This window comes from Chroicocephalus ridibundus, chromosome 6 (genome assembly GCF_963924245.1).
Source record: "Chroicocephalus ridibundus chromosome 6, bChrRid1.1, whole genome shotgun sequence".
Classification (NCBI taxonomy): domain Eukaryota; kingdom Metazoa; phylum Chordata; class Aves; order Charadriiformes; family Laridae; genus Chroicocephalus; species Chroicocephalus ridibundus.
In genome coordinates, this window is record NC_086289.1 from 8,558,678 (window position 1) to 8,578,061 (window position 19,384).

The 19,384-nt window shown below is 39.9% G+C and overlaps 1 protein-coding gene across 1 annotated transcript in view; it reads left to right on the forward strand.

The window, feature by feature from the left end:
• Nucleotides 1-19,384, forward strand: part of GFRA1 (GDNF family receptor alpha 1) — a 141,925-nt gene that overhangs the window by 71,749 nt on the left and 50,792 nt on the right. The window contains exon 4 of the mRNA XM_063339218.1: nt 15,797-16,136. Coding sequence (XP_063195288.1) covers nt 15,797-16,136 — 340 coding nt within the window. The remainder of the gene's footprint in view (nt 1-15,796; nt 16,137-19,384) is intronic.

Consider the following 19,384-nt stretch of genomic DNA (forward strand, 5'->3'; position numbering starts at 1 on the left):
TAGGAAATGCTAAGAGAGTGGGTTTGGAGCTCCTCAGGCTTTGACTGACTGACAGCTCTGCAAGGATAGGGCTTTGGGGCGCTGATTAGCGCCTCTAGTCCAGTAGTTTTCTCTGCTTTCCTGAACAGATAGAAGAGGCCTTATTATCTGTTAGGCTCAGTAAATTATCTAGTTTTGTTGAGGACAGATGCTGTGAAAAAGTTCCTTGCTGATCTGACTGCAAAGTAGACGTTGTGGAAGTCTTTGACTTGCCTGATCCACAGCCATGTAGCACTGGGAATCATGACTCAGGTACCGTTTTCGCTGTGGGCAGTGATTGATTTTATTTGCGGTGTCTTGCTTCCTATTGCTGAGACTCCATCTGAATTTGCTGTGTTTCTTCAGCTCTATCACATTCTTTGTAGCAGGAGCCTTAGCCACTGTGGTCCTAGCTCAAATAGTTTGTTGACCAGAAAAGAGATTATGAGAGATTCCAGCTTCCTGCTCAGGAAAATAGGAAGGAACGCAAGCAGTTTCATGCATTTGAAATTCAAGAGGTCCTTATTTTATTCCTCCTGGTGGTTTGATACAAGTTTAAGAGCGTGATGGGGCACCTGATGGTGGATAGGTTGCCCTAATCTGGTGATTTTGTGGTCTCTTTTGATTAAGGACACTTTATTCATAACTTGGGGCTTTGAAGTTCCAGAGACCTAAGTGCACATTCAAAGATCCTTCTTTTGCCATAGGTGACTTTAGTTAATCTGAATAGAAAGGCTATCCATTTATGCGTTCGATCATAAATGAAACAACAGTAATAAAGTTTTGGCCAACTTTGCTCTGTTTCAGAGTTTGATTTATCAGAATGCTTATACTTCTCTGGGCCACTTGGGTGAGACAGTCATCAGAAATCTGCTTTAACTTCTCAGTTGGGGTGAAAGCTTTTTTTCCTTCTCTACAGTAGCAAAAAAACAACCAAAGAGTGTCAACACCTTAGGGCGCACTTCCTATGTCTGTTTATTCCTTGATGATCTGTATGTATTGGAGGTGAAAAGACAGATTTCTCGGTAGAGAACTACTATTCTCTACTGAGAAAAGATCATCTAAAAAGTATTCAACATAACTCGGCAAGCAATTTAGGAAGGCAGTTTTAAGATATTTGACCTGTAACATACGGTATGTTATCACGTGATGTGGCCCCCAAAATTAAAACGTTAAAGATTTATATTTCCTTTTTAGTTTCAAGTTCAATTATGTCTTGAATAGAAAGGAAGAAAACCACACAAGAAATATTAGGGTTTTTTCCTTCTGATGGCCTGAAAGATGCTCCCAAATCCTGATGAAATTCATTTAGTGTACTTAAACAAGCTGAAGCTGTCACTATACCATTAGCAATTATCTTTGAGAATTCAGGACATAGTACCTACCTTATTAAAAAAAACCCCAACACATATATATATACACACTTGCACACACACCCCATCAATAAAATAAACCTAGGAAAAAGGCCCAGGGAATTACGATCCAGTTCCCAAAGTCAGTGCTTGGAAGGATGACAGAATAGGGTATTAAAAAAATTGATTTAAAAGCGTCCGGGGGATGTAAGGTGATAAGGAGGGTCAGTGTGGATTCATTAAGAACAAATGTCAAAGCAGTCTAATATCCTTTGTGACAGGGTAATTGTCAATTGGTCTGAATTGTAGTATGTGATGTTTAGGTTAGATATTAGGGAAAAGAAATCTAACTGTAAGAACAACTAGGCACTGAACGTAATACCCTGGAGGCTGTAGCATCCCCTCCACTGGGAGATATAGACAGATAGTTTGCAAAGGATGGGCTCAGTTTGGCTTGCTACAGGAGGATGAACTAGATAGCCATTACGGTTCCTTCCAGCCTTGAATTCCTCTGATCTTGTTAAGATTTTACAGCACAATACAGGTTTTGAACTGCTTGGTTAAATACCTGACAGTGGGGCTTTCCTGAATTTATTCATTAGTGTTTGCAGTAGGAAGGCACAACACTCTTTCTTCTTCCATTTCCTTTGGAAATTAACTGAGTTTTTTGATCACACATTTACATACACTGTGTGAATGTACACTATAGTTACAGGTAGATAACTTTCATCTGCAAGCAGTTTTTCATCTCCAGTTATATATTTGTGGGATGGCTGACCACATGCAGGCCAGGGTATTATTTTCAAATATCTCTCTAAATCAGCAAACCTCTGTGTTCTTACGGAGCCTGTTGGGTGACAGTGAGATGAGTGTAGCTGTAAGAGCTCTGGCTATATTGATCAGATTACAAGATCATTTACGGGTTTAATCCATTTTTAACTGGATTTAAAAAAAAAAAAAAAAAAAGGAAAAAAAAACCACCTCTGTTTGTGCTATACACTTCATTTTGTCCAGCATTTGAGCAGAAGGCCCCAAAGTACAAAACTACTCTGTCACGCGTTCCCGCAGGTGGGAGTTTTGTGTCCTTTCGTTATGCGTTCTGCAAAAACATAAAACCATGAACTTTCTCCATTGTATGCAGCTAAAATATAAAACCAAGTTTTGCTTTAATCTTCACTGTTACAGTTATCTCGTTCCTCTTGTAAAATAATGAGTGAACGTACCCCATTTGGCTTAAAGCAACAGATCTATATCCAGTTAATTTGTGGATAAATATGGGTTTCTGCTATTGATGTTTCTTGATCCACACAAAGTGGTTATATTAATACTGAAACGTTATTAATCAATAGGTAGCTCTTTAAAAATACATCACTAAGACTAGCCAATTACCTTTAAGTATATATCAAAGGCGACAGAGCAATTTGACTTACATTCATGATCCATTAGAGAGTTCCAAACATTTTAATTATAAATATATTTTTATCTGCAGTGAAACTTACAAAGCAAGTTTAAATTTCTCATTCTGGCCTCAAAAAATTAAAAAACCCCAAAATGATTCTTCAGTTTTTTAGGTTGTTTTTTTCATTCAGGAAAGTAGAAAAATATGCGTAAATTGATCTTAGTCTCCTGAATTGAAACTAAATAAACTGTGTGTTATCTCATACTAGTTTTAAGATAGTCAGCTCTGTAAGATCACAAAAGTAAGTTACAAGACAGATCATGTCATTGAAGTATATAGTTCTGTTTGGTTTTATAATTCTAACTAACTCTATTAACTTTCAGTGAAATTGCATGAATTCCCCCTCTGCCAAAGGAAAATCTGACCAAAGCATACAATCTGTCTGTAAATTCTCAGAAATACGTTCTTTATTCAAAGTATGTAGGCTGTAATTTTGGGAAACACAGAGTGTATTTTTTATACCTTGCTGAAAGTTTAAATACTTGTTTGAAATACAAAACCTTCTCTGAGCTATTTATGGAGTCACTACTGACACTTCTGCTTTGGGGAAGGAATGTGTTGGTTGAAGCAGAGTATTGCATTGTGTTTTACAATCAGATGAGAAACTGTGTATTTTCCTTTGAGATTATTATACCATTTTTCATATAAATTTTCTTATTTAAGTAGACCATTTCCCCTCTGGCTCATGTCCCTCAACAATTACCCAGCATAAGCAATCTATGGAGAATAGCACGAGGTGTAGCTGATTGTCATTCAACGCAAGTGAAATCTTTAGGTGAACATTAGTCACTCTTTTAGACATGTTAGCTTGAAGTGGAAGCAGTCAATTATAGAGTAGAGGCTTTATGGCTACATTATTACCATCATACTATTAGGTTTTCAGCAGTAGCATTCTGTTTGATCGATCCATGCCAAGACATTGATGGATAGTTTTGTTCTCCAAATGTCAAATATGCGGGACTTCTGTACTTTATTTATTTACTGGTGCACTAGTGTACTGTGGCTGTCTTTCCTTTCTACATCATTCTGGCTTTAACAGACAATCATGATTCATTTTATTTGAAGTTTTGGTGTTGATTTCAATAGTGTTCTTAATCTTTCTCATGCTCATGCGTTACAGAGGAAACTACGCTATTGTATTGGATATACACTTAATTGGACGGGGGGCGGTTTCACGGTTGTATGAGGGCCTTGGAGAGTAAGAGTTGTTGCTGATTGAGAAATGCGTGTGCCTGGTGGTATCCCGTGTGGAGTGAATTTCGAGATTCTGTACTCTCTTCAGCGCATCTATGTGTTGTGCTTGTTTGCGGGCTTTGGGCTCTTCATTATGTTATGGTTCTCTCATACATCGCAATCATTTTAGAACATCGCTAGCTTCAAGATGCAGGTTTAGTTTAGGGCACAGGCTTTAATCTGAGTACTATTTTTTAACTAAATATATGCATTTGTAACTGTATTCAAAAGTAAAAATACTGCTATTAACACTAATCAATAAGTATATAAGCAAACTCTTTTTTGGTTTTGATGGGGATAAAGAAGCATGTAAATACAAACAAAGAGCAAATCTACGTAGGGTGCTGTTAATCTCCTCTCTCCACCAGGACTAAGACACTCTTCAGCAGCCCATTTATGAGGGGCACTGGTTCTAAGGATTTTAACCTTCTGCCAGGACTTTCCTAACAGCGTTACTGAATCCATTCTTCAAGAAAAAGAGAGTAGAGAAAAATGGGAAACTGAAATTTGCCAAAGTGTTCTCCTTAGTCTGGTAAAGGCATCAAGGCTTGCAGACAGAAATTGGCAATACAAAGGCTCCACACCCATCCTGCATCCATGGCTTCAGTGACACAGTCAGTGCCCAGTTTGTGATAGCACTTACTGAAATGCTTAGTTGATTCCAATGGGCTTAGAGCACAAGCTGAAATAGGGCATAAAACCTGGATCCAGAGTTTATTGAACCTTGATCCAGGGTTTATTGAAGCAAACGGGAAGTCAAAATACAGTGTTCAGTGGGCTTCAGACTGGACGCTAGATAACAGAGAGCTGAGGCATGGGGGCAGCACCTCAAAAAACAGGCACATGTTTGATGTAGTTAACAATGAAGTCAAAATGCTTTGATTTCTTGCTTGCTTTTTTAAGGAAGAACTACATCTTTACATTTGGAAAAAAAAGAGAAGTTGAACTCTGGTAAGAGATAAGTAAAGGTAAACCAGACTAGGTCAGGCAGAGGGATCAGCAGAAAACAGGGGAAAGCCCAGAACACTGCAGACAAAACAGAAAAAAGCATTCTGTCTGTTGACACGTATGGTATGTGCCATAAGTTGAAGTGAAAGGCAGTTTAGAGTAGGCAGTGGTCTAATTTATTAAATAACGTAGTGGTCTCAAGTTAATAAACCCCCAGCTGCATGTAGGTAAGTGACATACATCATACCCACCGCCTTACCTTCATTTTGTGCTGCTTTATCTTCTGGACACACAGTAGGATAGTGACCATGATGATGATTATTAAATCTCCAAGTCAGTATCATTTAAGTTACTTGTTTCCAAAGTATCTTATTTCCCTTGTTCCATTAAGCGCCCCTGCCTTAGTGCACAAATCTCCCTGATCGTTGGCTTTTGAAGTCTCAGCAATGAGACTTAAGATGAAGTCAGCAGCAGCACAGTGACTGCAGCTCACATAAGCTTCCTGAAGCTGATCCACAGCAAATCCATGAATAGACAAGAGTTACCAGCATTACCCTCTTCACATTATGGTGAATTTATTTGTATTCAACAGGATTGCGTTGGGACCAAGTGATAGAGAAAAGAAGAGCAGCTGGTGGTGGATTAATGGGATGAGGCTCGTATTGTTTGGTAGATAGGCCAGATAACTGCCCCAAATGGTTTTCACTAGCAGCAGGGAAGGGGGGGATGATTCAGTGTCTCCACAGCTGCTGTGACTTTTGCTGTTCTCTGACTCTATTGCTCTCTCTGCTGCCATGATGGCAACCTCCGCCCCACCCCTACTGCTGCTGTCACTAATTGAGCATCTGCTCCGTTTCTGTTACTGCTGCTTTCACGATGATTTTAGCCTCTTCTTTTACTTGTGCTAATGTGCTTTTGTCATGACCACAGAGACATCTGTGTCTACCTGATAGGAGTTGCAGGAGAGCTTTAGAAAAGGTAGAGCTTTCTTCTTGTTATGCTGGAGAGAGCACCTTTCCGCACTCTCTGCTTTCAAATGTTTCCTGATTTATCCCATCAGCGGCTGTTGTCAGGTTCGATTCACAATCACTTCTCCAGCCCTCTGTCCTCTCTTGATTTTCCTTCCGAAAGAGTAATACCACAGAATAAGCAGGATAATTTTTCTACTAAGGTTTTATATATTTTGACTCTTTTTTCAGGTTATAGCCATCAGGAGCAAGCTGCTGTCATAGATAAGCTAATACATACTCCTGCAGTAGACAGTCAATGCGTGTAAACCATCCCTACCTACCCTGGTGTTGCTTGAGGCTGGAGTAAGCTATGCTTCAGCGGCTCTTGAATTAACAGGTTTTGTCTGTCTGTAGCGATTTCCTGAGTACAACTCGTACAGTAACTCTTGGTCAGTGGATTTTTTGGTAATTTCCTTCCCCCCCCTCTCCCCCCCCCGTCTGTGTATAAAATAGCGTAAGTTTAGATATCTAGAAGACATGATTTATGTTATGAAGAAAGAATTAGTAGATCGGGGAGGACTGGCTTAAAAGAAGAGTGGAGTGATGGGAGAATGACGGTCTTCAGGAAGTTAAAAAGCCATTGCTAAGAGGAAAGGAGTGAAGTTAGGAAGGAAACGGGGGAATTATGTTGCAGGAAGTGGTAGGTAGATTAGATAGCAGGAAAACAATTTAATGGGATGCATAGGGAATACTGGATACCTATTTGAAGAGGCTGTGGAGTTTTTGAAAAACAGGTTAGAGCATAGATCAGGCAGATAATTAAGGTGGGAAGAGATCTTTGGAGGTCATCGAGGTCCCACTCAAAGCAGGGCCTTTCCACCCTGTAGGCCTCCTATCCAAACTCTGTTTTTCCAATTTGGTTGCAAGGATTAATATAGGATACTGTATCAAAAGTCTTGCTAAAGTAAATGTAAATTGACACCGTGCTCTCCATCTGTTCACCGAACCAGCCATCTCAATGCAGAAGGCAGTCAGGCCTGATTTGACCTTGGTAAATCCATGCTGACTGTTTTTCATCACCTTCTTGTCCTTTATGTGCATGGATATGGCTTCAAGGAGGACTTGCCCAATAATCATCCCTGCAACTGGGGCTAGGCTGACCCACCCGTTATTCCCTGTATCCTTCTGTTTGCCTTTCTTGAAGATAGTTGTGCAATTTCCTTTACTCCAGTCATCAGGAAGTTCCCCTGATCGCCAAGACCTATGAAAAGGAGATCAGCCTCACAGCGACATTGGCCAGATCCCTCGGCACTTTTGCATGCACACCCTCTGGTCCTATGGACTTGGCTATGTCTAAGGCAGCATCAGTCAGGATTTGTTCTGGCTATAGCTGATCTTTCTGTGGGGCAGAAGGGTGGGTGATTTTATGAAATCCCTTCCAACCTTGTGATTCTAAGCTCAAATATGAACGCCAGCTTTACCATGTAGGAGATTTTGTCTTTCTTATCAGAGTAGGATTTCCTTCCTACTCTGATAAGCTGTCCTTCCTTGGCATCTCCTTTGTCTGCTTGAATCTAAGTGCTGCAAGTTTTTGAGGGCTTTGGGCAGACCATAGTATGCCCAGATGAGGAGTACAGAGAAGTTCCTTGGTTCCTCTACTGTGCGTTTATCCATCCAATGAGCTAAATGGAGTTTCCAGTTAGACTTTTGAGGAAGAGTTTTTATATCTCGTGAAAGGAGTTGCTGCGGGTCATATTCACCTCTTATTTAAAAAAAAAAAATAATTGAAAATCCTACCAGTTAGTTTCTACTTATGCACCATTTGCTGAGCTTCTACTTGTGCTTGGCCCATAGACAAATGCCATGTGGTGCCCAAATCTGGACATATGCATTTATATTTTTGTTCCTGGTGTTGGAGTTGTGCCCATTTGTATGTACATTTGTTGTCATAAGTTGAGGGCTTTCTCAGCCCTTTCCCCGTTGTACCGACAGTGTTCGTGTTCCCTCTTTTGACCCCTTCCCCTATGGTTCACCTATTACTCTTTGTGGTGAGAAAAACTATGGTTCTGTATGTGCAAGAGCACCATTTTACTTTTTTTAATATATCCTAACACTTTTTAGGTGTTCACTTCCCACATTTTAACAGCTTTATTGTTTAATGAAATGAAACAAGTAAACCAGAAAAATACAGCTTTATTGACAAAGCAATTCTTGGCATGTAGTTGAAACACTAAAATACGTGTTGGAAAATTTCAAAATATTAAAGCTCAAACCAGATCCTATTATTGACCTGAAATAGGACAAGGTACAAAAAAGTAATAATTATAAGCTTAATATTTTGCATTGTCAAAAACATATAGTTAGTTTATTAAAATGCTCTAAAAATCCTTGTTACTAATTAAAAATCCAGTTATAGTTCTAAAGTTTTTCTGAAACACGTTTGGATGTTTTGCTTGAGCCTTTATGAAAGTTCATTTCTTTGAAGTGTCTTTCCTCCCTCCATCAGACTTATCGTTCGTATCACACGGAGCCCAGAGTTCAGGTACCTTAGAATCAGCCTTAAGTTAGACAAAAACATTTGGATTATTTCTTCTGCTTATTAATAAATACGTAAGTAGCTATCCTATGAAATGAGACATGAAGCCAAATAGTATTGAAACATTCTATGTCCATATACATGTGTGTATATAAATGTGTCTATGTTTATATATGAGAAAGATTTAGGCCATTTCACGGTAAGAATAAACCGTGCTGTCAGTGTATATAACTGCAGAACTCCTCTGATTTTGGTGCACCAATGTAAAGGAACCAAAATCTCATGTTGAATTTATTTTCAACAACAGGAAGCTACTGTGGTGAGAAAAATTACTATATTCAGAGCCAAAACCCTTTCCTTGTCCAAAATCCGTGGTTCTTTCAGGTTTTGATATCATAGCTAAGAGCATATCTGGCCCCTTCTTTTCTGTAACTGGCATGACTTCAGGAGTAAAGCAGTTGTTAGCGAGCAGAGAAAGGACTTTGGAATTTCCTCCACTCCTGCTGTGTAGATTCAAATGCTAAGTTTAAATAATGGATGAAGCTAAGATTATTATAATTGATCATTGTATGATTTATATGGAGTAATTATAACTAGGTTGAGAAAGAATTTTCAAAAGCTAGTTTCCTGGTAGCCAGAGCCATTAAATAACAGTGTGCTGCCAAAACAAAAATTAGGTGGGAACATAGCCACAGAGTTCAGAATGTCTGTCCACCTGATTTATAACTACCCTTATGATGACAGTATCAGCGGTATTTTCTTATTAGGAACAGTAAGAGTTGTTTGAATTGTTTTTCTTATCTTTCTAACACAACTCTGCATTGTTTTAAGCTTAGTCAAGCATAATAACTGGAAAGCTGAAAAAATATAATGTATAACAAAACTAAAAGGTGCAAGAGGTTGAAAAGGTTAATTAAAAGTGTAATGATCGCATTTACCCAGACAGTCCAATTAATCACTTTATTCCAGTGGTCATGTGATACAGAAACCATTGCTACAGATAACTGATTTTTTGTGCCGGCATACATGGTCTGTGTTCATTAAAACGTGCATTTTCCTACAAACGGAAATCTAGCTTTTTATTTTAAGCTGCTTTTATTTATTTGGAAATATTATAAAATAGTAGCTAGTGTTTAACCCTGTATCCTCACAGAATACTTTCTCCAGCCACGCTCCCTCTGAACAGTATGGGAGCATTGCCCCCTTGGTACTTGTAGTCTTACAGCCCCACGGGAGGTTTGCTTGCAGCTTAATGGGGTTGTAGGTATAGAAGAAATAAAGCACTAGAAATACATCATTATGTAATGTGATCTCTCTGAAACAGTGTATATGACCAACAAAGTGAATTCTCAAGTGTCAACAAGCACATCTAAATGTAATTTTTACCACGTCAACTGGAAAAAGGCAAAAAGAACCTTGAAGGATCAATTACAAGGGTCATAACCTTGTATTATCTGATTTGCTGTAATATTCACACAAGCTTTATTGGAATGGAACATAAATTTGAAAAATAGTGAGATTAGAAAGGATTGCAATGCTAGAGCAAAGAGCTAGAAGCTTTCTCCCGGTTTATTTTGCTGGGGCAGCACTTTAGAGGGAGCCCATTATAAGCGGGAGAACAGTAGTTATGTTAACACGGTAATTAATCAAGCCTGAGGAAAAGAGGAAACAAGTTGTGAATTCAATTCTGCAGTAATAAAAAGAAATGCTGAAAGTTGCCCTGTAAATTGGCATGACTTTGGTAAACAGTCCCTCACTGTGTCTTGAGAACTTGCACGCAGTAAATCACTTCTCATGGCAACCGTGTAGGTTTGAATATTTTCACAGGTTTATTCTGTATTTCTGTGTGTGCTAGTTCCTTCTCCGTTCTGTTGACTTAGTATTTAGCTAATAATAAAATACTGAACTTTATAACATGAGAGCATATGCAGTAACACATTTTCACTTTGAATATTTTAAGGGGAAATTAATTAGAAGAACTCAGCTGAAACCGTGGCGATAGCCTTCCACATCACAAAACCAGCCTCTGACTCAGTACAGAGCATGAATTGTATATGGAATGGCTGAGATCACTCCCTCCGAAAAAAATATATTCTGTATATGGTCCCAGTCATGCATAATCCATCTCTAATGCTAGTGCAGTGTAGACGCATTAAAATGACCTTTACACCCTAAAACTAGAACTGAAGTCATTGGTGCAGTAACGTGAGAAATGGTGACTGGATCAGTTTGCAACCATTGGACGTGTCTTTGTTTAGCAGCCTCTGATTTTATTCCTACATTTCTGCCTCCTACTTGAGACACCTTGGACGGAAGAAGCAAAAGTAGCTTGAAAGAACCAAATTTTTGAACTTAGATTATTGAAAATTCAGAATAACTGTAGTGAATAAAATGGATTTAACTATGCTGGTGTGAATATAATGCAAAACTGCCATCCTCATCGCTATGTGGAAAATTAGGGACCCTGGCATTACCTTTAGATTTGTAGCAGAAATGAAAGGTGATAGATCAGGATATTTGTGTAAATGAAGACAGAAAGAATTTCAGCAGCAGACCACAATGTTGTTAACACTGGGGAGCAGGGTTTCCTCTCCCTTGCTGCTCTCGTGGAATGAAAATTTAAATCCACTCGCTGTGGGGTTGGAAGACTTTCCTTTAACATAACCTGTAAGTCAGGCAGATGAAATGTATGTGCATCAGTCTCATGATTTCTCAGGAATGACTTGGTTTTTTTCTCTGCTATTTGGGATCAGAAATAATTTGTCCAGGAAAATGGTAGTTTATTTGAGTCCGTTAAGATGCAGATGACAATATTTCCCATACTTTCTTAGTTTTTTAATCTGGTCTTCTTACAAAGCAGAATTACTTCAGTGAACCCCATAGCAGCACTTTTGTTAAAGTGGGATCACGGTTCTCATCTTTATTCTGGTTGCTTTTGGGTTCCTATATGCCATATTCTGCATCTGCATTGAAGCAGGCCCATACCCGTGTGGTCACCTCTACCACTTTGTAATTTTGCCTTCCATCACATTAACATTTACTGCTCTCTTTACAGCATTCCCTTCACTAAAACCCCTAGAAAACCTACTAATGCTAATTACTTGCAAATAGGAATTGTAATTTTAATGGCAACCTCAGTAAATTGCTTTTTATGTACTGTAAGAAAATTGAAAACTAAGTGTCCATTTTGCTGTTTAATAAGAATCTTATAGAACAAGTAATAGCCCTTTCACTCCTTCCATCTAGTGGGAGCACAACTAAGAAGCTCCCAGTTTCCACTGAGAATCCCTTCTTGTGCACCATGGGGTTAGCAGGAGTTGAGGAGACAGCCAGAGGCTCAGTAGGTGCAGAAATGAAATAGAAATGGAAATGCAAGGAAGATGAAAGACTAAGGTGAAGAGACTGTGAAAGAGGGTGAAGCATAAGGAAGATCACACAGGGCAGAGGAAGCCCTATTAAAACTTTCGAAACATCTCTGGATGAAAGGGTGGCTGGCTTCTTTCTGCTGTCATATGGGAGCTCGAGTCCAGAACTGTTGTAGCTGTAATGATGTTGGGCCAGGGGTAGCGGAGGGTTCAGGAGATAACAAATATTAAAGTGGTAACATCTTATACAAGACTTGTTTTTTCATCAGTAAAATTTATCAGAAAACGTCTCACCTTGCATGCACACATTACGTGTGCAGTAGAAGAGCTGTGAGCTGCTGATCCATGTAGAGGTAAGTTAGTATCAGTCACCCAATTATTGCTGCCCCAGAGTTTTTGCACGTAGTGGGCAGCAAACTGCCAGGTAGGAGGACGTGTTTAGGCATCCTAACTCTATGGGTGTTGGGAGCTGCTGCTTTCCCACAAGGCAGCAGCTTCTGTCTCTGGAGTTTCTTTGCCATGACTCCACATTAAGGAAGCACCCATAGCAGCCAAGCAGCCATAGCAGCCGCCGGTGACTTCTGCTGGGGGGCAGCATGCTGGTGTTCGCAGATCTGCTCTGCTGGGCCCCTTGCCGGGGGTGGGAACCAGCCCCTCGCACGCAGGCGTGAGGCATCACTTATCACCTGCCTGGAAGTAACTTACCTCGGAGTCCGCAGTGATTTGGCAGGAGTGGAGAGCTGCATGGCTTGGCAGAGATTTCCAGAACGGGTCCAAGGCAAAGCAGACTTGGGAGAGAGGAAGCTCTGGGTGGGGAAATGGTGGTGGGAAGGAATCGTTACTTGTCCCAGGCTGCTGCTCTGACCTCCCCCAGTCCATATCCAAGTGCCCCAAGAGAGGGGGGAACTGAAAAAGATCTTACACAGACTTTTCCCAAAAGATGCTGGCAGGAAAAGTAACTCTGGATTAGATCCATTTGCTCTTAACGTAGTCACTACCTAGTAAGAGCCAAACTCCTGCCTGTCTTAATAATTTAAGCTTTGCAGAACAGAAGCTGGGTGAAATTTTGACCTTATGTATTACTGCTGCGTAAGTAATCCTCAGAAACACTCTCAGTGTTGTTAACTGTTTGTAGTTACCACAGGACTTAGGAATAATTATGTTGTACTTTTGCAATAAAAATAAAGCATAAAGTCTGTTCTGGATTGTAAATTTTGCATTAAAACATGATTTAAAAGCTTGGGAGAAGCAGGCATTAATGAGAGGAGCTGGTTTAGACAGTCTTGTTTAATTCAAATGCAGTTGATGCATATCTCTTCTGGGCTGTATGTTAGTCTTGGTTTTAAAAGGTAGAAATAATTTGCATAAAGCGATGATAAATATGCCACAAACAATAGCTAGAGACATGTGGATCAAAACAGAAAAGGAAAGTGGCAAGTTACAGCAAGGGGTAGTTTTACAGAAAAAGCACAAGTAAACACCAAAAGGCCTGGTCCATGTTCAGAGTTGACTTGTAGAGGAATGCGAGTCTTGGGTAGATATAAATTATATGAATGATATGAATGAGCACAACTACAGTTATGAACAATTTGCGCCTCATTCAACTTTCATCCAAGATAACTTTCACTGCTCTTTGTGCGGTCAGTGAATTGGCTTATGCTCTATTTTTTAAAAAGATTGATTAACCTGTCACTTTTGATTTTTGAGGTGTTGATGTTCACAGTGCTTTTTAATTCTCTATCGGCGTTTACTGTATTTTGGACCCTTAATGGAAAACATGTACATGATTATCAGCAAAGAGGTGTTTTATTACGTCTTGGGCTTTCTTTTAAAGAATGCTTTCTAATATATCATACAGTAAGCTGGTATCTGTTCGTACTGAAATGCCCCATTCAGAGCTCTTCCACAGAATCTTGTTTTAAAGAGTGGAATTCAGCAGTTGACTCCCAGGCACAAATAACTATGTAATTACTCTGCAATCACATAGTAATTAGCATGTACTATTCATATATTGCATAATTATATGCCCTGCAGATTACGTAGTAATTATATTTGTACTAACCGTGTAATTCTATATGCTGTATAAAAAAAACTTTGAGAGTTCATAGTTAAGATTATAGTTTTATGCTAATGTAATACAACATTTTATATAAAAATGTTACAATTTTATGAGGGGGTTGTATTTCGGATATCTCATCTCTTCTGCATCTGGTGTTGCTTAAACTGTAGTAGGCTGCTATTATAAGAAGTGCTTGGCTCTGTTAATTTATAGTCAAATGTTGCATGTTTATAATTTTGTAATTTGTGAAGATAAGCAAGAAGTTGCAGTTTATTGTGCTAGAAACTGGGATTGGGAGGGACTTGGAGCGTGAATGTTAAATGTGCAAAGGTTAAATGTACAAACCCACTGAACGTAGTTACAGCGTATCGCGGGAATGAAAACCAGATCTAATGCTACTTAGGCATTGCATTATTTATGGATAGGTGAGATACCTGGGACAGTAGCAGGTGACGTATTTGTATGACGTGAAGTGTGTGCTAGCACCAAGGCCCGTCTTGGGCACAGTGAGTTCCGGCCGTTGCAGTACCTCCTGCGGCACGCCAGCCGAGCGACACCATCTCCTCCTGCCGTGGAAAAAGATTAAAAGCTGATTTCTTGATCTGGGAATGGGAGGCGATGTGGCAGGAGAATGGAGAAGAGTGGCACTGAGTTCGAGAAGGGCTGTGGACCGAGTTTTGGGGAAAAGGTGGAGGATCTAGAAAAAAAGCTTTTTTTAAGTGTAAGAGCTTCAGATCGTTTGAGGTGTTTTATCTTTGGCCAGCCCCCCTACAAGGTTGCTGCAGAATTTTAGATATTTGCAAAATGTTATGTTCAGCGTGCAAATTCTGTAGCAATGGGAAGTTAATGTATTTTCTTGGATTTGTGATCTTGGCATTCCTAATATCCAAAGCAGCATTACGATTATTCTTAATTGAATTTTGCATGCTAATGCCAGTTGCCTTCATTTTCAAGCAAAGCGTATGTTGGGTTTTAATATCTGGATAATGTATTGCAAAATTAAATGTGTAATTATAACTTTTAACTTTTATCTGAGTTTCAATTTTTCTGTAACTTCTTGTAGCGTGTGCATGTGTGTGTGTGTGAGAGAGAGAGAGAGAGAGCACGCGAGACATACTTGTTTTAAAATGTTTCTTTCGCAGTCACTTGTTAATTCTGCATCAGCTTCTTCAAAGCTTGTAAACTTCATAAAACTTCCAGGGTTCAGGTGGCATCTATAGAGCTTATAACAATGTCTTTAACTAAGCATGGAGCTTACAGACCTTGTGGGTGGCCTTAAAGAGCTCCCCGTCGTGGGGCTGCACCTTTCCTTTCTGTCTGGGTGGGCTGTTTTCATACCTCAAGAACTGTGCTAACAGGCATGTGGCTTTTACATTCTGCAGAGTACACAAATTATATTCAAATGTTGTTACCTGGTGTAGACGCTGAATGCCATTTATAATGTTCAAGGGAAAAATAAAGAAATGTCAGAGCTCTACAAAACCAGAGTTAGGAGCCCACATTGTCAGTGTGTTCTTGTGCCATGGGCCAAACTTATCCCTTCCAATTTAGCAGCGTTTTTAATAGCATTTTAGTGAGACCAAGTCTTACCCAATATTCAGCCTGCATGTTTGCTACAAAGAAGATGAGTACAGCCTGCCCAGTGTAATCCTCATTTATTTGCCAGCATTCTGATCTTAACGCATGCCTGTGCTCTTGTTCACTTGTTAAACCCTTACCCTAACAAACATAAGGACTGGTCACGGTTTCTGGCACTGAAAGTGTTGTATGTAACAAATATATAATCAGGATCTCATTAACAGTGAAATAAACACAAACATCGAAACACAATATAAATGTGACGCATTTCTTACTGCTGTTGTGTTGTTTTTTCTAGTGGAGCCAGTACTTTCAAAGGGGAACAATTGCTTGGATGCAGCAAAAGCTTGTAACCTAAATGATACCTGCAAGAGGTTCAGATCTGCTTACATTACCCCCTGCACCAGCAGCACGTCTAATGAGATCTGTAACAAGCGGAAGTGTCATAAGGCCCTCCGGCTATTTTTTGACAAAGTTCCCCCAAAGCACAGCTACGGGATGCTCTTCTGCTCCTGTCGAGACGTAGCCTGTACAGAAAGGAGACGGCAGACTATTGTTCCTGTGTGTTCATATGAGGACAGGGAGAAACCAAACTGCCTGAATTTACAAGAATCCTGCAAGAAGAATTACATCTGCAGGTAAGATAGCACATGGCAGGGGAGTGATTAATGAGGGACCAGAGAGAACTTTTTGGTACTGCTGGATTTGCCAGGACTAAGGGTCAGAATATCCACTAGGGAAAAGGATGCATCAGGGAAAAAAGCAAATGTCTCTGACATCCTTAACAGAATGACAAAAGCCTGCACCTGGTTACAGTGTGTGCCTTCTCCAAAACTGTTCACAGCTACTCCCTCGTACCACGGAGGAACCTTTAAACCCCCAGTTTAATTTTTACAGATTTTTGTTGGAAACATTTTCATTAGGTGTCTCTAGTAAATGGTACCTCAGAAAGATTTTAATGTCCCATTAGTGACCAGGTGAAAAGAGAATTATTCATTATAATGGGATTTATTTTCATTGTAATCTTATGTGTGAGCACTAATAACTGTGAATACAAGCCACATGTTGGACTTCATAAATGGTCGCAATACACAGACTACTCATGTGGTTTTTCTTCATTGGAAAAAAAGGAGTCCACGTTTATAGACTAGATCCCACTATCTTCGTAGAGCTGTTTTAGCCTTGGAATTGTTTTATCTCCCCTCCCCTGGCAAGAGTGCTGGGCTAATACAACTGGAGGGTCATTGATTCACTGACCTAATTCCCAGCCTTTTTCCTCTGTGTGTTCATCCCGGAGAGGGAGGACAGAGCGTGGCTTCACAGGACAAACCGAGTCCTTTCACCTTCAGTGACTTCCCTCCAGGTTGTCACACAGCGCTTATTCAGTGACATACAGGACCTCCTCTGCCCTTAGGAAATGCTTTGTTCCTACTTTGCATTGTGTATGTTTATATTAGAACGTTGTTGTGCTAATGTTGTATTTATGAAGTTATACCCAAGAATCTTGCTTATTTCTAACGTGTAAATTCCTTGTAGATTATCCAATTCTGTGAATTAGCAAACAGGGAAATAAACATTATTGTAAAATGCCAAGGACACTGAAGATATGATATGAATCTTAATAAGTGCTTACATATGCCTGGTAAAATATTTACTTTGAAGTTTGTTTATGAGATCTCCACTGCTGATCTTAAACATTTAGCCACAGCACCTCAGGTGTGCCCGAGTGTTGTTCAGAGGTGAGGAGGCGAGCAGCATCCTATCCTCCATGGCTCAGGGGAAATCTGGAGACAGTTTCATGCTGCCCCAAACTAGAGCGGATTTAAATCAGAGCAGGGTTCTCATTTCAGTCCCCTGAGCTGCACTCAGTGCCTTCCTAGCTGATGCTATTGCAGTTTCTGAAAGCCGGGTGCAAGTAGTCTCAGAACCACCTCTTTTCCATTTCCATGTTGTGCCATTAGTCTTTTTGCTTAAATATTTTGTCTTCCCTATATGCAGGCCCAGTTAATTAATGGAGTTGCAGTATCTTTACTGTGTTTTCTGCCAAACTTCCAGTGTGTTACAGTGCCAATGAAATGGGAGAGAGGATTTTATAGGGAGACTTCTTCCTATTATTCAGGCTGTAGTGTTCAGGAATTACTTAGTTAAATTAATGCCATTACTTCTCTCATGACTGTGTTTTCCTTTGGTCAGCTTTAATCTATGTTGTCTCAGTAGCTAAGTTTTTAATGGCATTTTGTTTAATTCGAGTTCATGAGTCTGATGATGTGCTTTCTCCATTGCAACGCTGCAGAGGGAAGCTTAGTAAAATCTTTGCTCCCATTGCCCTAGGTCGCAGCTGGCACTGGGGTGAAAATGGATTTCTTCACAGGTTCTTCCTGTGGCTTCTTTTCTTTAAAATACCAAAATTGGAAAGTGTGGACTCTTCCAAGGCTCAGTGAGAAGTGGCTTGAGGGTGAGGGGCAGCACTGCGACAAGGGAACGGGTGGGCAAATGCCTGCGGGGTCTGGGGCAGAGTCAGTGAGGGTGGCACTTAGGTCCTGTGCTGGAGGTAAAGCAAGCTTGGTGTGCTGCTCCATCTCACGTAGGTGTTAATACCTCCTCAGCGCTCTAAACTGCTAGTGTTTTTAATACCTTCCCTCTCTACTGTCGTGGAGAGGAGGAATCGGCAGCAGGAGCTATTCCAGCCTATCCATAATACGGTGCAAGACATTTTGTCTGTGACTCGTTGTGCACTCAGAGGGAGTTGGTGTGATTTGTTCCCCTTGTTCCCCAGGAAAACAGGGACTTGGGCAGGGGAGGAGAGAGAGGGGAGATCTCCTCCCTGCTATTTAAAGTATCGGCACTGATAAATATCAGTCTACATAGTAATTCCAGATATGTTTAGAATAATTAAAAGCAGTAGTCAGTAGGCATATAATTGTAACTCTCATAACTTCTATTTAATTTTGAAATCAGAAAGAGTATCTAAATGGGAGACTCATTTGAGACCATGTTCTGCCTACTGTGAAACTGCGTCCTTTAGAAACTATTATTTGTGTGCCTATTACATCTATTAAAGCTTCTTCATAATGCTAGTTAAGACAAAGGGGACAAGTTCTAAAGGGTTTCTGAAAGTGCACTCCCAAATGGTTTACAAATGCTGCTTTGTACAAATGAATCTGCCCATACTCTGTAAAATATCACCTAGGCCTGTGCAAACAAGTATTTAAACGTTCAGTTTAGGATGCTCGTTAAAAGCTTTGTCCTGGATGCATATGTCACTGAATCTGTTTTTGAAACGGAGTTAAGAGCAGGGAAGCGATTTGGCCAAACTGCAGGTTACCACTAGCTGAGATGGCAGGACGCTTTGCTTATTTTGTTCTTTTTTTATTCATTAATCTATCAGTTATATAACATAAACTCTCAAACGAGGGAAAAAGAGACCAAAAATGTCAGGCAATGCAAATAAGTTCTGACTTATGTAAACAGTTCTAATTTTTCAGCTTCATCAGAATACTGAATGGTTCACTTTCATTATCATTTTTCTGCTGCCGCTTCTTGTATCCCAGTCCATATCCAACTTTGAAACTGATTGCCGTCTCTCAAACATGCCTGTCAATGCTCACTGAAAAGCAAAGCAAAAAAACCCCCCGAAGAACAAAAAGAAGCCTTTAGAGTTCCTTTTTATTATGATGATAAACAAAACTTCTAAGGAAAGTCAATATACCGTCAAAAACTTTCACTGATGAAGTTGTCCTGGAATAGCTCAAACCTCTGAGGAACCTCCTGTTCTGATCACTTCAGCCACCAATTAAAACTTCAGAAAGTTGCCTGGCATGTTTTAAAAATGTCATTCTGCTGTAAATGCAGGGCAGTGTGCTCCGTTTTTGCCACTATCACATTT